General features: G+C 42.2%; 1 protein-coding gene across 2 annotated transcripts; it reads right to left on the reverse strand.

Moving 5' to 3' along the window:
* Positions 1-11,044: 11,044 nt before the first annotated feature.
* UGT40B3 (UDP-glycosyltransferase UGT40B3) lies at positions 11,045-21,017 on the reverse strand. 2 transcript variants are annotated; one of them, NM_001257052.1, is made up of 8 exons: positions 20,775-20,921; positions 18,094-18,181; positions 16,635-16,827; positions 15,754-15,948; positions 15,330-15,549; positions 14,960-15,179; positions 14,146-14,365; positions 11,045-11,318 (listed from the first exon to the last, which is right to left on the reverse strand). In NM_001257052.1, exons 1-8 carry the CDS (start codon positions 20,919-20,921, stop codon positions 11,045-11,047), a joined length of 1,557 nt encoding a protein of 518 aa, NP_001243981.1. The 2 variants fall into 2 exon arrangements, with proteins under 2 accessions (NP_001243981.1, XP_062525249.1); XM_062669265.1 differs by lacking the exon at positions 11,045-11,318 and adding an exon at positions 14,024-14,067 and having other exon boundaries at positions 20,775-21,017.
* Between the last annotated feature and the right edge of the window lie 1,032 nt (positions 21,018-22,049).

Genomic DNA, 22,049 nt, shown 5'->3' on the forward strand with positions numbered 1-22,049 from the left:
TCAAAATATTTTTATTATCTTACAATACATGTAGGTTATTCAGGAATATTTATCACTGAAACTATAGTTTTATGGTAACTGAAATAAGAAACATTAGTTTGAAACTTGATATCTTCTAAATATCTGGAAAATACCGCGTCAATGGTGGTCCCATATTTTGTTATAAATTATTATTTTTTTAAAGTTCGAGATTTGTCCGCGAATGTTATTTAGATTATAAGTGACGCAATTGTATAATAATGTTATTATATTTTGAATGTTCTGAAAATATATTGAAATAAAATATCTTGAGTTTGTATGAAACAATAAAAATATTTCCCTTATTGTTAATAAGAATATTATAAAATAACGCGAATATTTAATTCGCATACGCTTTAAAATAAATAAAGTATATATTTATTGATATATTTCATAGATTTTAAACAAGTTTATATGTAGGTATATTTATATTTGTAGATTAATAATTTTAAATATCCGTTTTAGAAAATTACCAATAGCACATTGTATTTCATTTACTGTCAGTTCGGAAGCTATCCGAATTAATTTATGTCTTTATTATTGTGTAATGAAACATTTCAGGTGCCAACATATACAATTATTATCATAATATTCTTATTGTTATAAAAAAATATATCATTAAATTGTTCGTTTATATCTCCAAGTTAAGGCTAAGAAAGGTTTTGTTTGTTGTCAATAGATGGCGCTGTATGTATTTTCTAAAACGCGCTATAGACATGTGACAAGGAAAAATACAATAGCGTTTCGTCACATTTACGGAGATACGCTCTATCAGTCTCCTGCCGGCGATAGGCAAGCTATACGAACGACTCCTTCGTAAACGGCTCTGGGACTTCGTCGCGTCCAATAAAATATTGATCGACGAGCAGCTTGGTTTCCGCGCCAAACACTCGTGCGTCCAACGTGGTCAACTATACCAACTTTTCGGTAGATCTACCAACTTTTAGTGTCGTAATCAAACCAACCACTTTATCCACCAACTCTTAAAGTTTTCAAAAAGTTAAAATTAAACCTCCATGAAAATAATATTGAAACTATATATATTTTTTATTTTTCGTAATCTTTCTCTTGCTTTTTTAACCTTTTTTTTTTTTTAATTTTTTTGAATTTACTAAAAAATAGAGGGCGTTACAGGTTGATGTACAGGTCATATCACGGCGGCTTAATAAAAATAAAAAAAACATACATCATGGCGGCTTTAGATCTTAAAACTTTTTTTTTTTTTTTTTGTGATTGAGAAATTACTGGTGGCCCAAAGGCCTTTCCAGTTTCACCAGGACAGGTGGGCGAGCAAAGGCTCAGCCAGGAGGGGTGGGATTTGCTAACAGCTGCCCGAGCGCCTCCGAAGGAGACCTAACAACTCAAGAGCAATTGCTTCGCGAATGAATCTACTACCGGATCGGAATCGCGACCCGCTGAGAAGATCCGGCGAGAAACTCAGCGGGCTGATGCATGGGCTAGGTTGCACGTCGACCTCTTTGTCGAGTTCGACGAGTACGGTTACTGGGGTCCCTAAGCCTGCTCCTAGTATTAGAGCTGAAGGCATCTAATGCAAAGGTTATTGGATCTGATGGATCCGTAAGGACGTGTCTAGGGCGTCGACGGTGACTGGCTCCTGCATGATCAGGATTCGGTGAGTAGTCAGCGGCGGCAACGATAAGGCGATTATCATGACGCATAGCCTTATCGAAGTACCGTTCCGACGCTGACTTCATGTATTTCTGGATTGATTCAAGGCCCAGGTCGTCGTGTAGGTCAACGTTCCTCACGAACCACGGAGCCCCGACGGCTAACCTGCAAAAGCGGGATTGTAGGGATTGGAGGGTGTCTATGTGTGTGCGGGCCGCGTGAGCGAACACCACACTCGCGTAAGTCATGACGGGTCTTATGCAAGTTTTGTAAAGTGTCACCTTATTCCGAAGGGACATTTTACTCCGCTTACAGATCATGGGATAGAGTCTGCCGAGAATGAATGCGGCACGGTCGCGGACTGTTTTTATGTGTGGGCGGAATGTCATGGATGCATCCAGGGTGACTCCCAGGTACTTAACCTTCCTAACCCAGGGTATAGGTTGGCCGAAGAGGGTGATCGGGGGAGTGATATTTCTCCTCCTAATGCGGGAGGAAATAAGCGGTGAGTTTCCCCTTTGAAATAACACTGCTGTGCTTTTCGTTGGGTTGATGTCTATGCGCCATTTTCGGAACCACTGTCCGAGGGCTAACGCTGCGCTCTGGAGTTTACTCGCGATTAGGGACTTGTTTCTACTTGAGTAGTAAACGGTTGTGTCGTCAGCGAATAAGGCTAGCTGGGTCGGCGGCGACCGGGGAATATCATTAATAAATAAACTAAATAGGAGCGGTGAGAGAACGGAGCCTTGCGGCACTCCAGCCGTGAGTGGTCGCGGGGAGGAGCGGGTTCCCTCTACTCGATATCGAAAAGAGCGGTTCGACAAGAAGTCCCGTATGATGAGCACGAGACTATCCGGCACGCCCATGTTGAATAGTTTGAAAATCAAACCGTTGTGCCAGACTTTGTCGAACGCTTTTGCGACGTCGAAGAAGAGAGCTCCCGTGTATAACGGTTTTGGTCGATTAAGCCCCACAAGAATGTGCTCCGTGAGGCGGTGCACCTGTTGAACGCATGAGTGATTTGTACGGAATCCGAATTGTTCATCGATGAGAATGCCCTTGGATGAGACGAAGTGTCTGAGGCGTTTGTAGAGCAGACGCTCATACAGTTTGCCTAGAGACATGAGGAGGCTAATCGGGCGGTAACTCGTCGGATTATTTTTTGGTTTACCGGGTTTGTGTATGCCGATAACGTCCGCTTCTTTCCACACCGTGGGAAAGATACAGTTAGCCATAGCGGCATTGAAAATAGATGCCAACATCACGATGAGTTGGACGGGTAAAAGTTTAATAACGCGGTTAGATATACCGTCGGAACCGGGAGCCTTGCGAGGACGTAGGTCTTTGATCAGGTCTTTAACTTCCATTGAGGTGACGGGCGGTAACGCGTCCAAGGGTGGCAAGGAGGCTCTGCGTTCTACCTCACTGTCTACTAATTCTACATGAACAGGGTCCGCGGATTGAATGCTGGGCATGCACTGGGCTTGCAATGTATCGGCCAGCAGCTCTGCTTTTTCGTCATCATCGAACGCCGCGAGTCGGCCTGAGGGGCCTACGAGGGGGGGCATAGTTACTACCGTATCCGATTTGAGAGTACGAGCTAAGCGGTAGTAAGACCTTTGGGAGGGCGCGAGTCCTTCTAAGAAATCAGACCATCTGGCATCTCGGACTTCGGCGATGCGAGACTTTACGTCGCGTTGTAGGGCACGCATTCGAATACGATTTTCCGCGGTAGGATACCTATCGTACGCACGGATCGAGGCATTCTTAGCTCTAAGGAGTTCCCTAATATCGTCGGGCAATATGAAGCGGTGAAGGAAGTCCTCCGCTACAACTTGCTTCGATGACCTATCTAATGTCGAGGTGATGTGTGACGTTACGATGTCTATGGCTTCAGCGGTATCCTGAGGATCTTAAAACTCTTGCTACATACGATTTCTACATATCTGTGTTTACACTCTATATCTAACGCGATTCAATTAACAAATAACTGATTGTAATTTTTAAAACACATTCAATTGAACACTATCAAAATGAGTGAAAGTGAGAGTGAAAACGAAGAAAATTCTACTCCTCGAAAATTAAAAAAAGATGCATTGCAATCAAAAATATTCTCAACTATGGGAAAAATTATCGCCGTACAAATATTAGCGCCGCGGCCTGTAATTCTGTTTTATCATTGGATTTCTAATAAAATTAGTTCAAATATGTCTTATCCAATCGAAAAGTAAATGAAGGATGCCAGGTTCTTATTGGAGGGTCTCTAAAAGACTTGAAAGGTATGGGTGGTAGATCTAACTTTTCATAGTAGGATTTGTTGGAAACTACCAACTTGTAGAACCCTATCTCCCACCTTGACGAATTTCGAGTTGGCAACACTGCGTGCGTCCATCAAGTGCACCGCCTCACGGAGCACATCTTATTAGGGCTGAATAGGCGGAAACCCATCCCGACAGGAGCCCTCTTCTTCTATATAGCGAAGGCGTTTGACAAAGTCTGGCACAACGGTTTGATATACAAACTGTACAACATGGGAGTGCCAGACAGACTCGTGCTCATCATACAAGACTATTTGTCGAACCGTTCGTTCCGATATCGAATCGAGGGAACGCGCTCTCGCCCACGTCACGTTATAGCCGGAGTCCCGCAAGGCTCCGCCCTCTCCCCTTTACTGTTCAGTTTGTATATCAACGATATACCCCGGTCTCCGGAGACCCATCTGGCGCTCTTCGCTTATGACACGGCTATCTACTATTCGTGTAGGAAGAAGTTGTTGTTACATCGGCGACTCCAGATCGCAGCTACCACCATGGGACGGTACGCGACCGTGCCGCCTTCATACTAGGACGTCTCTACCCGATGATATGCAGGCGAAGTAAATTGACCCTTAGAAATAAGGTGACACTCTACAAAACTTGCATACGCCCCGTCATGACCAATGCAAGAGTAGTGCTCGCTCACGCGGCCCGCACTCACCTAAAATCATTTCTAGTCATACAATCCCGTTTTTGCAGGATAGCCGTCGGAGCTCCGTGGTTCGTCAGGAACGTCGACCTCCATGACGACCTGGACTTAAGAGTCCATCAATAAGTATCTTCAGTCGGTGTCGATGTGCCACTTCGGTAAAGCGGCACGACACGAGAACCCTCTTATCGTGGCCGCCGCGCCGGTAACTACATTCCCAATCCTGCGGACAGAATGGAAAGCTATCGACGTCGCCCCAAACACGTCATTTCGGATCCTCCTGATCCACTAACGGTGCTTTTAGTTACCTCAAGCACCGGTCATCGTTCTCGTCGAACACGTCGCTTGCGACGTACGGGCTCGACGAGTAAATTAACCCTCAGACACAGCCCACTGAGTTTCTCAACGGATCTTCTCAGTGGGTCGCGTTTTCGATCCGGTAGTAGATTCTGCGAAGCACGGCTCTTGCTAGGGTTCGTGTTACATCGAACCTCAACACGAATGCACCGGACGTCTTATCCCTTAGGCCGCGACGACTTTAATTCAATTCATATCATTTTATTATTAATATTAAAAGAAATCAGTTTAAAAATAAAATAATCAGGTAAATAATTAATCCAGTTATATATGACGGGGGAGATACTGGCGGAACGTTTTTAAAAAGTGTGACGTCAGCATTGCTGGCAATGTCTGAAATGAATGCAATAACTGTAACGTCAGCAATGCTGACGTCACAGTTATTGCTTTCTTGACGATGACTCATATTTGGGCTTCCGAAACAAAACTTCACGAGAACTTTGTGAACGAGACGAACGTGTGTTCGAGACGGGTTCGACGAGAACGGTGACCGGTGCTTGAAGTACCTAGAAGCACCGTTAGTGGATCGGGAGGATCCGAGATGACGTGTTTTGGGCGACGTCGACTGCTTTCCATTATGTCCGCAGGATCGGGAATGTAGTTACCGGCGGCCACGATGAGGGGGTTCTCGTGTCGTGCCGCTTTATCGAAGTGGCGCATCGACGCCGACTGCATATAACTAGTCAGGTCATAAGTATTGTCACACAGTAAAAACTTTTCTTTTAGAATGCTGGCCACAAAAAAGTTTATTGAATTCGAATTTCGAAATGTTCATGAAAATAAAAATGTATACTTTTAGAATTTTACTCATTTTTAAATATGGAGTGGACGCTTAAAGAAGACCGTGTTGCAGTTATTGCGTTGCATCGTTGCGGTTACGCGCCAATTCAAATTTTTAACATACCGAAAAATTTGAATATAACCAAAAGATTCGTTTATCGTACCACCAAACGATACAATGAAGACTCTAGTGTAGATGACAGGTCAAGAAGTGGTCGCCCTCGGTCTGTTAGGACTCCAGCAGTGATAAAAGCTGTGAAGGCGCGAATTCAAAGAAATCCCAAACGTAAGCAGAAACTGTTGGCCCTTCAGATGGGGTTAAGCAGAACCACGGTGAAAACGGTGTTAAATGAAGACTTAGGGCTTCGGGCATATCGAAGAAAAACAGGACATCGTCTGAATGCTCGTCTAATGGACCTGAGACTGAAGAGATGCCGCGCTTTGTTGAAGCGGTACGCGGGAAAAAAATATCGGGAAATTCTTTTTTCGGATGAAAAAATTTTTACCGTAGAAGAGAGCTACAACAAACAAAATGATAAGGTGTACGCACACAGTAGTGAAGAAGCGAGCAACCGTATTCCGCGTGTCCAACGAGGTCATTTTCCATCCTCGCTCATGGTATGGTTGGCAGTTTCTTATTGGGACTTAACAGAGGTACATTTTTGTGAGAAAGGTGTAAAAACGAATGCAGTTGTGTATCAAAATACAGTCCTGATGAACCTTGTGGAACCTGTTTCTCATACCATGTTCAATAACAGGCACTGGGTATTTCAACAAGATTCGGCGCCAGCTCATAGAGCGAAGAGCACACAAGACTGGCTGGCGGCGCATGAAATCGACTTCATCCGGCACGAAGACTGGCCCTCCTCCAGTCCAGATTTGAATTCGTTAGATTACAAGATATGGCAACACTTGGAGAAAAAGGCGTGCTCAAAGCCTCATCCCAATTTGAATCACTCAAGACATCCTTGATTAAGGCAGCCGCCGATATTGACATGGACCTCGTTCGTGCTGCGATAGACGACTGGCCGCGCAGATTGAAGGCCTGTATTCAAAATCACGGAGGTCATTTTGAATAAACTTTAGTGTCATAAGAATCTATGTTTTGTTAAGTTCATTTTGGTATATGAATGGTTACATAATGAATAAACTTGTTTCAATTATTTTACATTAAACATGTGACAGAATTTATGACCTGACTAGGTACTTACTGGTGGACTCTAAGTCCAGGTCGTCATGGAGGTCGACGTTCCTGACGAACCACGGGGCTCCGACGGCTATCCTGCAAAAACGGGATTGGCTAATTTGAAATGATTTTAGGTGAGTGCGGGCGGTGTGAGCGAATACTACATTTGCATAGGTCATGACGGGGCGTATGCAAGTTTTGTAGAGTGTCACCTTATTTCTAAGGCACAGTTTACTTCGCCTGCATATCATCGGGTAGAGACGTCCTAGAATGAAGGCGGCACGATCGCGTACCGTCTTAATATGAGGGCGGAATGTCATCCTTCTGTCGAGGGTGACGCCTAAATATTTGATCTTTTGGGCCCACGGTATGGGGTGGTCGAACATCGTGGTTGGGCGAATGGCGGAGGCGGAGGTGTCGACGTGCCTAGACGGGAGAGGGATGCTCAACGTGGTGTTCGGAGGGCGACCCCTTTTGAAGAGCACCGCTGTGCTTTTCGTGGGGTTGATGTCGATGCGCCACTTCCGGAACCACTGTCCCATGGTGGTAGCTGCGGTCTGAAGTCGTCGATGAAGCAACGCCTTCTTCCTACACGAGTAGTAGATGGCAGTGTCATCGGCGAAGAGCGCGTAACGGGGAGAGGGCGGAGCCTTGCGGGACTCCGGCTGTGACGTGACGGGGGCGGGAACGCGTTCCCTCGACTCGATATCGGAACGAACGGTTCGACAAGTAGTCTCGTATGATGATCACGAGTCTGTCTGGCACTCCCATGTTATACAGTTTGTATATCAATCAAACCGTTGTGCCAGACTTTGTCGAACGCCTTCGCTATATCAATGAAGAGGGCTCCTGTCGGGATGGATTTCCGCCTATTTAGCCCTAGTAAGATGTGCTCCGTGAGGCGGTGCACTTGATGGACGCATGAGTGTCTGGCGCGGAACCCAAACTGCTCGTCTATAAGAATCTTATTCGCGGTAACGAAATCCCAGAGGCGTTTACGAAGTAGCCGTTCGTATAGTTTGCCTATCGCCGGGAGGAGACTGATGGGGCGGTAACTCGCGGTTTCGTTCTTCGGTTTGCCCGGCTTGTGTATGCCGATAACGTCAGCTTCTTTCCACGCCGCGGGAAAGATGCAGTTCGTCATAGCAGCATTTAAAATGGTGGCCAACATCGTTATCAGTTGGGCTGGTAACAATTTAAGCGCGCGGTTGCGGATGCCGTCGGAGCCGGGAGCTTTCCGTGGTTGTAGGCTATCGATCGCCTCCTTAACCTCGGAAGTGGTAATGGGGGGTAACGCGTCCGAGGGCGGCACGGAAGCTCTGCGTTCGACCTCCCTGTCGACTAACTCGGTGTGTTCGGAGTCCGTGTGTTGAGTGCTGGTGGTGCACTGCTCTAGCAGTCCATTGGCCAGCAACTCTGCCTTGTCATCGTCATCGTAAGCCGGTGGTTGGCCTGAGGGGCGTACGAGAGGCGGCATAGTGACGATAGTTTCGGACTTGAGGGTCCTAGCTAGTCGCCAGTATGCTTGGTGAGTGGGCGCGAGTTCTTCTAAGTAACTATCCCAGTTTTCGTTTCGGGCGTCGCTTAGGCGGGATTTGACCTCCCGCTGTAGGCGACGCATCCGAGTCCGGTTTGAATCCGTGGGATATCGATCGTAGGCCCGGATTGCCGCGTTCCTGACTCTTAAGAAATCCCTAAGCTCGGGGGAAAGTCTGATGCGGTGCAAGCAGTCCTCCACATCGACTTGTTTAGAAGATCTTACGATCGCGGTCGAGACGTGATCAGTGAAGATGTTTATGGATTCGACTGTGTCCTCGGGGGATGGAGTTGAATCCGGGCCGCAGGGGAGGATTGGTGGAGCGGTGTCAGCTAAGCACGTGCCCAGCTTCTTCCAATCCACCATGGTCCTCGTATCTGGTTCGCGGTTAAGTGGGCGACCGAGCTGCATGACGACAGGTCGGTGGTCTGAGTCGAGTTCTGACATTGCCTCGATGGAGCGCAAGCGCAGAGTTACGTTCCTCAGCAGTGCCAGATCTATTGTGCTCGGACGACGTGCGGCGTTGTACGGATAGCACGTGGGGGTCGGGGGGTTGAATATCTCGAATGTGAGGTCGTCTATGAACGCGTCGAGACGCCTACCGTTCACATTCGTGCGATGGCAGTTCCACCTAGTGTGGTGGCAATTTAAATCGCCTGCCAGAATGACCGCGTCCCCCATAACGAGCAGTGTCCCGAGGTCACTGCTCAGGAGGGGTTTGTCAGGGGGGAGATAGAAGGATGCGATGACGATCGGCTGGTGTCCCGTCAGCGCGATGCGGCACACTGACGCCTCGATATGTAAGAGCGAGGGAGTATCGAGAGGGACGCAGTGCAGGGCCCTCCTTATAGTAAATGACAGTCCCGCCCTTGGGGGCGGAGAGTCTGTCATTCCTAACCATGACGTAGTTCGCGACTTTGGGGTCGCGACGCGAGGGCTTTAGGAAGGTTTCCTGTACCAGAAGGATGTCGATGAAATTATCGCGGAGAATGATCGTCGGTAGAGCGGCCGGTATTTATAGTGATTTTTGCAAATCAACACGTGTATGAGTTTTTAGGTTAAGTATTGAAATAACACGTGGTGATTATAAATCACGTATTGTTTTACATTACAATGAGTGTCATTACATCACAATTGATTCTAAACAGTTAAAATATGTTTTCTTGGTTGATTATTTGACTTATGTAACTAAAAGTGATTCTTTTAAATGCGTGAATCATCCATCGCGCCGATACGGCCATACTGACAGGCGGTGCGCGCTCTGCACCAGCCTCGTTTGATTTCTAGCAGGGTCTCGTAGGTTCTCGTAGTCTCGGGGTTCTTTACAAGATACCTGTAATACTAAAAAGTTTGAATAGCGACTTGCGTCGCTTCAGTCAAAAACAAAACAAAAAATCCCCCCACTTCATTTACGTAGAAAGTGAAAATATTTTTGAATAATAGAATGTTAAGGAGTTATTCCAGGCACCAAAATCACGCTTTTAACCAAATTCAAAAGAGGAAGTTATCAATTCGACCATAATTTTGTATCTGTGTGTAATTTTGTATCTGAAATCAAGAAAAATCTATAATTGTCAAAGCTTATCTTGAAGTGATTTGGTGTTTCAATGTTGTAATGAATAACGTATTAATTTGGATAAGGATTAGAATCATATTTATAAAAATACCTTCTCAAAAAATGCTTTACTTCAGAACAAATTTGGTAAACATATAAAACGTTATAGTGAGCCAACCTTAATATATAGACATATGCTGTCGCAGACTTTTTTAAAGATCTTTTAAAGGGAAACAATTCTTTCATACATTACTTTAGCGAAACTTTAACCGTTTCCGCAGCGCACGCAGTGGAAGCTCTCAAAAAGGATTAAAACCCCAATTTTGAAACATTATTTATTGGTGCTCCGCTTGCGTTGGTCTTAGCGTGATGTTGTATAACGTATATATAGCCTTCCTCGATAAATGAGTTATCTAATACTGAAATATTTTTTCAAATCGGACCAGTAAGTAGTTCTTGAGATTAGCGCGTTCAAACCAACAAACTCTTCGGCTTTATAATATTAAAAAATTATAGATAAGTATACATTACAACTCGACCAAGCTAAGTTTGCACTTCGCATCGATTACGTCACAATTGCTCAGTAATAATTTTCCTTTATGTTTCTTTTTCATGATTATGTTTCTCCCTTCACTTTGTATCACCTTTCCTTTCATTTTTGTTGCCCACAACAATCCTCTCGAAGTAAAAAAAAATGAACGTTAAGCGTTCAGTAACAACAGTTAACAGTTCAACAAAAACTTAACAAAAATAGTTCAATAATATAGCTAAACATAAACAAAAAACCTAACAAGAACAGTTAAAAAATTTAAAATTCAACAGATAGGGAGACGAAAACTCGTATGACGCGTGTCAGCAACAAAGATGCTAACTGTACTGACGCGACAGGGCGATCGCGGGAAGGTGAGCGGGGAAGTGGGCGGGCGCCGCATACCAGCGAGGTGCAAACTTAGCTTGGTCGAGTTGTACTTAGGAATTTGCAGTTCGTTTTGAAATATAATTAGTATAAGGTTTAAAGCTACAAAGTTTTTTTTCTAATATCTATTTTCTTCTTCAAACACCGGGTCACCATATATTTGATGAAGAATACAAAACCAAGGAACAACAATAACGACACGAAGATTATATCTAATAACAGCTTCTGGTACAAAGGCACGTGCAGCGCCTGTGAGCGCAGATGGAGAGCTCCTTTAGTCTTGACGACATGCTCCACCCAGTGGACCAGCTCAGCACCCGGAGACACCGGACGATCGTGATATATCAACGACAACTCCTTAACTCGATCGCGATACCTAAAAACGTATTTTATTTCCACTTAAGTTATTTGCGCACTTAAATTCATCACTAGAAAACACGAAATGATTTCATTGGATTTTATGATAAGATTGATCTGTAATCCAATGTCGTTTTGTTATAAATCATTTTGTAGCATTAGTGTGTATTATGTATGTTTGGCGATAACAGCTTTATGATTAAAATTCAACTAAGTTTAATAATATTATAGTTTATTTATTTTTATTGGTATACGAGCTGACAGACATCTCAGTGATCAAGTGATTACTTTCACTCTTAGGTGACACCATTGTGTGATTAAAGTCGATCCTCGTTTGAAGAAATGGCGTAGAGCTCAGGGAACATCTTGGGTGTGTGGCAAAAATGATCTCTGTGAGCTGTAGTTCTAGGATATAAACCGTCATATGCCAATAGCGGGTCTTACTATAAAAGAATATGACGAATCGACAATTGGAAGTCTATGACGAAGTGAATGATGCGATTTCGTGTGTGGTTCATTGGTTGTGTATCAATAACCTATTATTGAATAGTGAGAAAAAATGAATTAAATTTACTTTAAAATGTATTAAATCATCTTTAAATGTGAGACAAGTAGATAGTAATGTAATTGTTTGTGAGGAATCATTGGAGCTTGTTGAGTCAACCGTATTTCTTGGTATAACAGTGGACTCCAAACTGCAGTGGGGACCTCATATTCATAAATTGGCGAGTAAGCTCAGCTCTGCAGCATACGCAGTAAAAAGAATTAGAATGTTAACAAACGCGGACACGGCTTGCTTAGCTATGGCATTTTGCTATGGGGCAATGCGGCCCATGTAGAAATGATATTTATTCTGCAGAAAAGAGCTATACGTGCTATTTATAACATGCACTCAAGGGAATCCCTGAGGGAAAAATTTAAAGAAATTAAAGTTCTCACTATGCCATCCCAGTACATTTTTGAAAATTTGTTGTATGTTCGTAAACATATTGAGGAGTTTCCTAAAATGTCGGACATACATAATAGAAATACTAGGAACAAACACAAGCTTGTTGTGCCGATGAGTAGGTTACATAAGATACGAAATTCATTCGGGTGTTTGTCTGTGCGTCTGTACAACAAAATCCCACAAGATGTTCAGAACCTACATATACATAGGTTTAAGAAACTACTAAAGAGCATTTGTGCAATAAAGCTTACTATAAAGTCAATGATTATCTAGAAGATTGCACAAAGTGGGAATGAGTTGCTCGCTCCGGGCATTTCAATATTGTAATAATTGTTACGTTATAATACTCATTGTAAAAATGAATATTTAAAAAAAAAATCTTTTTTTTGGAGTTTACTCCTTTAGAATCGATTTACATATATAGGCCCGGGGTATGAAAATTATGGGGACCAAAATCGTACTAGCATGTCACACGAAATGCGTTATGCGCCTGATTGCGCATGTCACACGAAATGCGTTATCGCAGGTGACGCCGGGCTGCTGCGCCGGCAGTCCGCCACAAAGCCTCGTACTGATCGCGCGTTTCTCTCATTATTGTATTTTCATATATTTGTTAGTCGTTTGTTTTGTGTCTCGTTAATTTGTTAATAATCTGTAGTGTATCGTGTTGTCGTAATATAGAACTATTTCTCGTATTGTTTCGTTTAATTTTTTATATCCAGTAAACTCCAGTCGTGCGTCGGAGCGGACACACACACTTTTTTTTGGAGTTTACTCCTTTAGAATCGATTTACATATATAGGCCCGGGGTATGAAAATTATGGGGACCAAAATCGTACTAGCATGTCACACGAAATGCGTTATGCGCCTGATTGCGCATGTCACACGAAATGCGTTATCGCAGGTGACGCCGGGCTGCTGCGCCGGCAGTCCGCCACAAAGCCTCGTACTGATCGCGCGTTTCTCTCATTATTGTATTTTCATATATTTGTTAGTCGTTTGTTTTGTGTCTCGTTAATTTGTTAATAATCTGTAGTGTATCGTGTTGTCGTAATATAGAACTATTTCTCGTATTGTTTCGTTTAATTTTTTATATCCAGTAAACTCCAGTCGTGCGTCGGAGCGGACACACACACTTTTTTTTATCTAATATTAAAAAAAAAAATTACATGCCCGTTGAGTTTCTTGCCAATTCTTCTCAGGATGGAGGCTAGTTTTTGTGAATTGGCGGTAGTTCTTTTGACGTTCTACAAGTATGTACTTTCATTTATGTTGAATATTTTTTCGATTCGATTTGATTTGAAACGGACTAGTGCCGGATTTTTGCCAAGAAATTGATTGTCTATTGATCATTTTTAAACACTTTTAATAGTAAAAAGATTTTTATAGTACATGAAAATAAAATTTCCACACAGCCACATGTATAAAATTTCCAGATAACCACATTTGGACCGTACCACTTTAGAAATCAAGTAAAGATGAGGTCTCACGCTAAGTTCCTATTCTGTAAGGTCAAAGGTTCAATATTGCAATTAGCAGCAGTACAGGATTTCGTTTTGAATTGAGAGAAGTTGTGCTGCTTTTACATTAGCGCCGAGGGTCGTAGGGTCGATTCCCATATCGGGCATACATTGTGCGATGAACAGGTTTGTTTGGTCTTGTTCTGGGTGTTTATTATCTATTTATGTATATTTAAACATATATAAGTACCTTTATCTGTCTCTGGTACCCACAACCCAGGGAATCCTGAATTGGGGCCGAATGATCGTGCTCGATTTGTTCCTAGTTATTTATTTCATAGTAATTTAAATTTTGCAACCTACAAGTGGTATATAATAATATTTTAATGTAAACCTATTAAATGTAATTTATGAAATAATTATAAAAATACACTTACTTTTGATTGGACAAAACCTCATTTATAGCTGCTTTCAAGTTCTTTGGAGTATCGAAGTTAAGTTTCACTTCTAGTCCAAAGCCTTTATGGACAGCCTTCTTGATATTCATGACCTGATCTCCAAACATAGGCATTCCAATAATAGGAACACCGTAATGTAATGTTTCCGTTGTAGACAATAAGCCACCGTGGGTGATGAAGAGAATGCAGTTAGGGTGTGCTAAAATATAGAAATATAACCTATATAACTGATCGCTTATGAAAATGTCGTTTCATAAGCGAAGCGTTTCGAAGTTTCTCTGAAGGATAAAATCCGGAATGAGATTATTCGACAGAGAACTGAAGTCATCGACATAGCTCAAAGAGTCAGCAGGCTGAAATGGCAGTGGGCTGGCCATATATGCCGTAAGATTGGAGATGCCGTATTGGTAGGCAGCGGCTTGGCTCTGCCCCTGGCATTGCTGAAGTCCATGAGCGACGGTAACCACTCACCATCAGGTTGGCCGTATGCTCGTCTGCCTACAAGGGCAATAAAAAAAAAAAGACTGACGATCGCTGGAGCAGACGGGTTTTCGAGTGGAGACTGCGCAGCGGAAGACATAACGTGGGACGCCCCCTGGCTAGGTGGTGCGATGACCTCCGAACGGTGGCCGGCAAGAAGTGGATGAGGAGAGCCGTAGGCCGGGCTCAGTGTTGTGGATTGGGAGAGGCCTATGTCCAGCAGTAGATGACTGTGGGCTGTTGATGATGATGATGATGATGATGAAAATGGGTTTCACTGCATCGATTTTTGTTCGAGTTTGATCTAGTGTACCTAGTATGCTTTGCTGTGGAGCCCATTTTACGATGTGAACGTTGTCAGGAACATTTTGAAATTCATCTTCGAATTTCCATATAACAGTATATTTTAAACTCCTAAACATTTCAAATAATCCGTTTTTTATTGCTGCAGGCATCGATTTACTTGGAGCCATCGATCCTAGACTGAAATAAATAACGCCGTGCTTCGAGTTGTCTAGAATGTTCTTAAAATCCTAAAAGAAAGATAATATTTTCAAATTTGTAAATTTTATTTTATTTTACACGTTTCTAGGAGCAGTTCATGGTAGTAGTAGTAGTAGTAGTAAGTAAGTAGTTTAGGTCCATTAAATAATATAAATAATGTTTAATCATTGTCTTCCTACCTTGGGCAATGGCTTAGATTGTTCATCTATATGATAACCGCCAATAGCCTTGTAATTTTGTGGCAATTTCAGCGGAGCTCCAGAAGAAATGTGGGAATTTCCCAAAACCAAAGCAGCAGAGTATCTCAATTCCTCTAAGCTTGGCTGAATAAGACCTTTTGCTTTGAATGCAGCTGCAAATCCTTCTTTATAAATCTGTTCTTCTATTAAAGTGACAAGCCTATTTATAAACAAATTGTTAAATACTAAATCAACTTGGTTATACATTTACTAGCGCAGATCAGGTAGGTTGGCCAAAGTACTAATTGAATAAGGTATTTTTTTAAAACGTGTTTTCATCACAATGAATCAATTATTTAAAAAGAAAACAACTGCATTTTGATGCAAAATTAGTTGCCGTAAATTTTTTGTCTTTTACGCTTACCATTTAATTACTTTTAACGCAATCTCCAACGAAGTGTTTATTGCTCTTTGGACGAAATTGTATGGCGGTTCAAAAAGCCCTAATATATTTGATGAATAGGCAGGATGGGGAATCTCGTCTATCAAAGGCAATATCCAGCTATGTGGTTCCATTGAAGAAGACCATATGAGTGGACAGTTGAAAATTACACTGAAGCTGAAAAAAAACTTTCCTGTCACATTTTGATATATAAATATCTATGATTACTCTTATAATCCAATATAGAAATATGCCGTTCATCATCATCATCTTCATCATCTCAGCTTCCTTCTTTCGGATTCGGTCTCGTAGATATGCCGTTCACAATACTATATCGACAGATAATTTCATAATATCGTGGGTTGAAGAAACGTTATTTAGTTTAAGTGACATTATTGCAACTTTATAGGAGAGCTATTTAAAGTTTCAAAACTTTTTCAGCTGTTTGAATAGAGTGAACTTAATTGAAGTTCAATTAAAAGCATCGAATTATTGATGCTAATACCAAATAAAACGCATCTTTAATTACAAAGATAAATGTCGCGTATTAAGCGAAATTTCGCTTAAACCCAATAGCCTTTACCCCTCGATATGGTGTTAATGTGTAAAGGCTCTTCAATTGATTTCTGATGTGGTGGTACCGATGTCAATATTTTTTTAACCTATATTATGTTCCTAATTTTATATTGAAATAATGGATATGGGCTCAGTCACTAGATTTGATATATCCAAGGATTTTCTTAATTTAAAAAAATATTTTTATCGTGACTTCGTTTGGATTCGTAATTATCTTTAGCATTAGTCATTACGCGATTGTTTTATTTATTAGATTTTCACTACTAATTCACGATTGTTCATCTTACCCACTAAAAATTTCAGTTATCATCCATTCTGCAACAACAACATCAAAATGTGTCTGTGGATCTAACATCAGCTGTTGTACTTCCGTATTAGCTACTGTATCATTAGCTGTATAAATAAAAGACTTCGTAATGTTAAACATTTCCATTACTGTAAAACTGTAGTCTATTAGCTTTTCTATGGTTAACGTGGAGTCTGAAATACAAGATTCATCTATAAATATAAAAGTCATTAGTCATATATGTTCCGTATAGACTTCGAAACGGGTAAATTTTCAGATCATCTTCAGATTGATTTGGTGAATAATGAATGAGTTTGGTAGCGATCGAATCAAAGTTGAACACCAAACGCCGGAAAGCAAAGTGGGCCGGCATCGATTTTGCATTTGTTACATTTGGGTCTATGTTCATTTTCACTTTTTTTAACATTAGGTTCCGAGAATATGCGATTTGATATATTTAAAAAATAATTCATATTCGGTAATATAAGAAATCGGATTTAGTTTTTCAGGTCTATAGATACATTCAAATGATTACATATATGGATTTTAAGTCTGATCATTACATATTATGACACCCGAAAAGCTCATAGACTGCCTGTTGCTTTAAGAAACTTGAGTCATAAGGGGAATTTCAAATATTGACTATATTACCCATCTTAATGAAAAGCAGGCCTTAAAGAAGCGAAACGTACATGGAATAGTGTAAAATTAGCAATGATGATGTTTTATCTTAACGTTTTAATTAATCTCTTGAGCTAAAAATCGAACAGCTGCAACAATTTTCATGTTATCATTTCTTGGAATACTACTCGGGTACAGCAAGTTGTGGTGACCACAGCAATTGCAGGATGCAGTTACTATCCGTGGAGTTCGTGCTGCACCGACGATTTAACCTCGTTATTAATAACGTCATGTTGCAGTAATTAATCGAACCTTATCATTGTTTAATATATTGGCTAGTCATCACGACTTTGCTTTTGCAATAATGTCAGTCACATTCATTGTCAACCCATATACGGTTACTAAGTTGCATACGGATTTCTGTATGCGTGCTCTGGGCGAGCTTGTTCAAGGAACCTAACTTGAACTTCATTTAATATTTATTAATTTAAAGAGTGAACAAGTCTATATGGCATGCTGTTCTTTTTTTTAATTTTAATGCTTAAATGGGCGAGCTCACGTCCACCTGGTGCTAAGTGGTTACCGGAGCCCATAGACATCAACAATTTAAATACCGCCGCACATTCAAGAATTCATTCAGGAAAGACATCTTCGTCATCAACTCACACTGGTGAGTCTGTTGCATTCATGGATTTCTCAATTATGACAACCTGTAACATTTTTGTACTTCCCGCAGTATCGATTTTCTTTTAATAAATTTAAGCTAGTACACACATCTCGACTCTTATTGACAGTGACAATAAAAACAAAGAAATGAACAAACAAAACTGTATATTTACTAATTTTTTCCTCGAAGTCATGCTGTGAAACTTGGATGATCCGTAAATTGGGAGCCGGATCTCTCGGATATGGCGTTATGTAGGTCACCTGAAATAATGTTTGTAATGTATATATTTTTTTGTTACAGAGATTTTTAGACTAGCCAAAGTGCTTTTTTTTGTTACAGAGATTTTTAGACTAGCCAAAGTGCGGTAAATGTACTTTCTTGGTGATAATGCAGATCGATAAGCCTGCATGGGAAGGTTCTTCCTATACATGCCATATCACTCCTATCTTGCCATGGCCCTTATGTCGTTAGTATAGAGAGCGCAGAGGAATGGTCCCAGGACGCTTCCCTGAGGAACCCCGGCCGTGACTGGGCGCACCGACGATTTGGCACCCTTGACCGCGACAAGGAAGGATGTTCCCTCCAGGTACGACTCCAGCAGTCTCACTTAGGCGTGCTGGAGGTCCGCGATCCGCAACAACTTGTAGACCAATCCCGCATGCCAGACACGGTCAAAGGCTTTCTTGATATCGAGAAAGAGTGCAGCCGCGTATTGGCGTGCTTTGGACCGATCCGCCAAGTTGTGCACAACGCGAACCAATTGCAGCGTTGTCGAGTGACCGCTACGAAGCCCGAATTGTCTGAGAAGGACACCCTTCTCAGCAGCAGCCGCTCGAACAACTTGCCCACATGCGACAGCAGGGTGATCGGACGGTAACTGGAGGGGTTTTTCCTATCCTAGCCGGGGTTGGAAAGGTAATGACCTTGCCCAATTTGCAAATTCCCGGGAAGTGCCCTGTGGACAGAATAGAGTAAAACAGCCGTGTCATATAAGACACGATCTTTTCGGGGAAGTGGAAGAATGTTAGGCCCTCCCTAATACCGTTCTCACCCGGCGCCTTGCGCCTCTTTATTCGTTTGATGGAGAAGCGAGCCTAACCCGAGAAGCATCGGTTGCCCCTCTCGTCCACTAAAGGATAATCGGGGACAGGCCGATTTGAGAGCTGGCGGCAAAGTCGGTCGAGGGCCACGGAAAGCGGGTTCTCGTGGGCCTCCTCAATCCGCTCCTCCCACGTGGAATCCCAACTCTACTCCGGTGGCGGGCGGTGCGGTGGTAAAAACGAGATGCCGGTATCATCTCAAATAATTCCTCAGAGCACTCCCCATGGAACATACGGTACAAAATACAGAGGGAATCGAAAGTCCCGCCGCAGACCCAGAGGTTCCAAACGATCCGATCTCGCGCTTAATCCTGGGGCAACGAGCTGTCACCCAAAGCCTCCTCAAGCCCCTCTTCCGGCGAATGATCGCCTCCAGATTCTGATTCTGAATTCCTGCTCTTTTGCCAGGGCATAACAGTACCACTTAATGGTACCATCTCTGGTAGAGGTCTCCGATAGGTAGGCCTGGACAACCCTGTATTCCTCGGCCGACGACGGCAGGAATCTAAAACCGGCGCTGAAGGCGATCTCTAATGGCAGCCATGTGGCGAGGTCAATTAGGAAGAGCCTCCACCATTATAGGCGGCGCAGTTCCTCCTGGGCGCGACCCTTCGACCTCGGGGGAGGAGCATTTCTATGGGACTGGATTTAGGGCTTGGGAGCAAGGGGCTTAGAAGCGGTTATGGCCGCATAAAACGTGAACACAACTGGGTTGGGAAGTTGGGAAGTTTACGAGCCGAAGGAAAAGGAGGTCGGGTAGACTCGAGGTCCACATACCTAGTGTAGTCTAGGTTGCCCGCCGTGCAGCTTGAGGCTCGAGTAATATCCGCCATAATGGGGGATAAAGCACCATCTCGCAGAAGGAGGCGGCGAAGCGCGTAAGAGATGCACAAGCCCGCCGCCATCCGTCGACGAGCGAGAGCCAGAGAGGCGGTTCCCCTTACACGTTGGTTTGGGGACCGGCGAAGGGGGCCTAAAAAGACGACATGCAAGCTGCTCAGCACGCGTTTTACGCAAGAGCATTTGGGTGAAGGAAGGCCGGCTATCCTCGACCCACGCTGGTTCTGACCCAGCCGGGTTTTCCGTAAGATAACCCATTCTAACCGGCACCATCTAGGCCCGCTCCAGATAGCCTGCCGATCGAGAGGGCTGGTGGTCAAGGCGCGGACGACTGCCGGTCGGCGTCTCGAGGAGAGGGTGATGGGAGAGATGTGCTCCGAACTAAATGCTTCACATCCCCCTCTGCCTTTCCATGGGTTCTGTCTCATACGAGGTTCAGACGTGGGTTTTTGAGCGACAGGAGGTTTCAGTCAGTTCGATTCCGACAAGCCCCGCCCTCCATCCCAGTAGTGGGCGGAAGTCTGGCGATTTCCTCCTGACCAAAAAAAAAAAACCCTTCTCTTTCCTACCTGCATGTCTGCCTTTGTAGGCAGACATGCAGGTAGCATACGGCCTGAAATTTAAAAGTCATTTATCTGAAAAAATCATGTTTCAGATAAGACTATGCGATTAAACTGTAGAAGAATATGATAGGCACTTCCCCTATTATGAAAGTCATTATTACGTGCAGTTTACTAATAAGTAAGTAAGTAAGGATGTGTTTAGTTAGTATGTCAGGTGAGTTAAACAACAGTCATTTATTTATTTGATGATTAAACTAACAATTATTTAAGAAATGTCTTTAATTAAAATTAACACTAAATAATCCAAAAAAAATCTATGAAACCGTGTGAATACCGAACTGAATACTCACTTCATGTCCTGCTTTGAGGAGATTCCTGACGTAACCCTCTCCAAGAATAGCGTGGCTTTTCGAAGGGAACGGAAACACGAGCAATATCTTATATGCATCGCAAGCGAGCGCACTTAACACCAACAAATGAATCGTTTGAAAATTCATTGTATTTTTGTGTTACGCTGCTCGCGTTCTTAATACGTACTGTGAATGATACACGATAACTAAAACAATTTGTATTTGTATCGCTTTCATAATCGCTATGCGACTCTTATCTTTCTTTAAGTCAGACTTAGTAATCTATTATAATAATTAAGTTGACGTAAGTAAGATAGTTTAAAAACATCACATATCTTGAATGAACTACAAAAAAATAAAATAATAGTTTAAAAAAACTAAAAAAATACGCTTTTATAGAAAATCCTACTAAAAAATAGAAAATAAATCTTAATAAATTTAAATTAAAAATAGTATAAGAAAAAAATATTTTTATAAAAAGTACTGTTATCACATTCTCACGTGGTAGATCGAATATCTTGTATGACTATTCTATCAATATTCAAACTTTGGTACGCACCACAGTTATCCGTGATTTGGGTATTTATTTGGATTCCAGTTTGATTTTTATGTTCAAGTTAATGAAATAATAAATAAGGATTTTCAAATGTTAGGCTTTATACTTAGAGTTGGTAAAGATTTTAAAAGACCATCTACTCTGATTCTGTTGTACAACAGTTTTGTACGATCTATATTGGAATATGGCTCCGTCGCCTGGAATCCCCAATATAATATTTATATTGAGCGACTGGAAAGAGTCCAAAAAAAGTTTTTTAAACATATCTTATACCATTGTCGTCGCTTTGACTCACCAGAATCGACATAATTTATCTCTCTAGTCGATCGTAGGCTACTGAGGGATCAAATGTTTTTATATAAAATAATAAATAATGAGATTGATACTAGCTACCTTCTTTTCAAATTTTCATTTAAATGTAGTCGTATTTCCGCGCATTCTAAACAGACCTTCCACATTATTTCCACATGTCCACGGCTCGAACGAAATATACTTCTAACTCTTTCGTCCGTATATCTTGTAGGTTGTATGATGCTAACTTTTCTAATGCTGACATCTTTTGCTTGGTACTTATAGCATATAGAAAAGCTATTTTAAAATATTTATAAGGTGATTTAGTCCGATGAGTATTATATATAGTCTTATAGTGTAAGTTGATGTACAAAATAATGTGTGTATTGTGTTGCTTTTGTTTTTTTTGTAACTTAAATTTCTGTTCG

The sequence above is a fragment of the Bombyx mori genome, chromosome 7, assembly GCF_030269925.1.
Source record: "Bombyx mori chromosome 7, ASM3026992v2".
In the NCBI taxonomy this organism is placed as follows: Eukaryota; Metazoa; Arthropoda; class Insecta; order Lepidoptera; family Bombycidae; genus Bombyx; species Bombyx mori.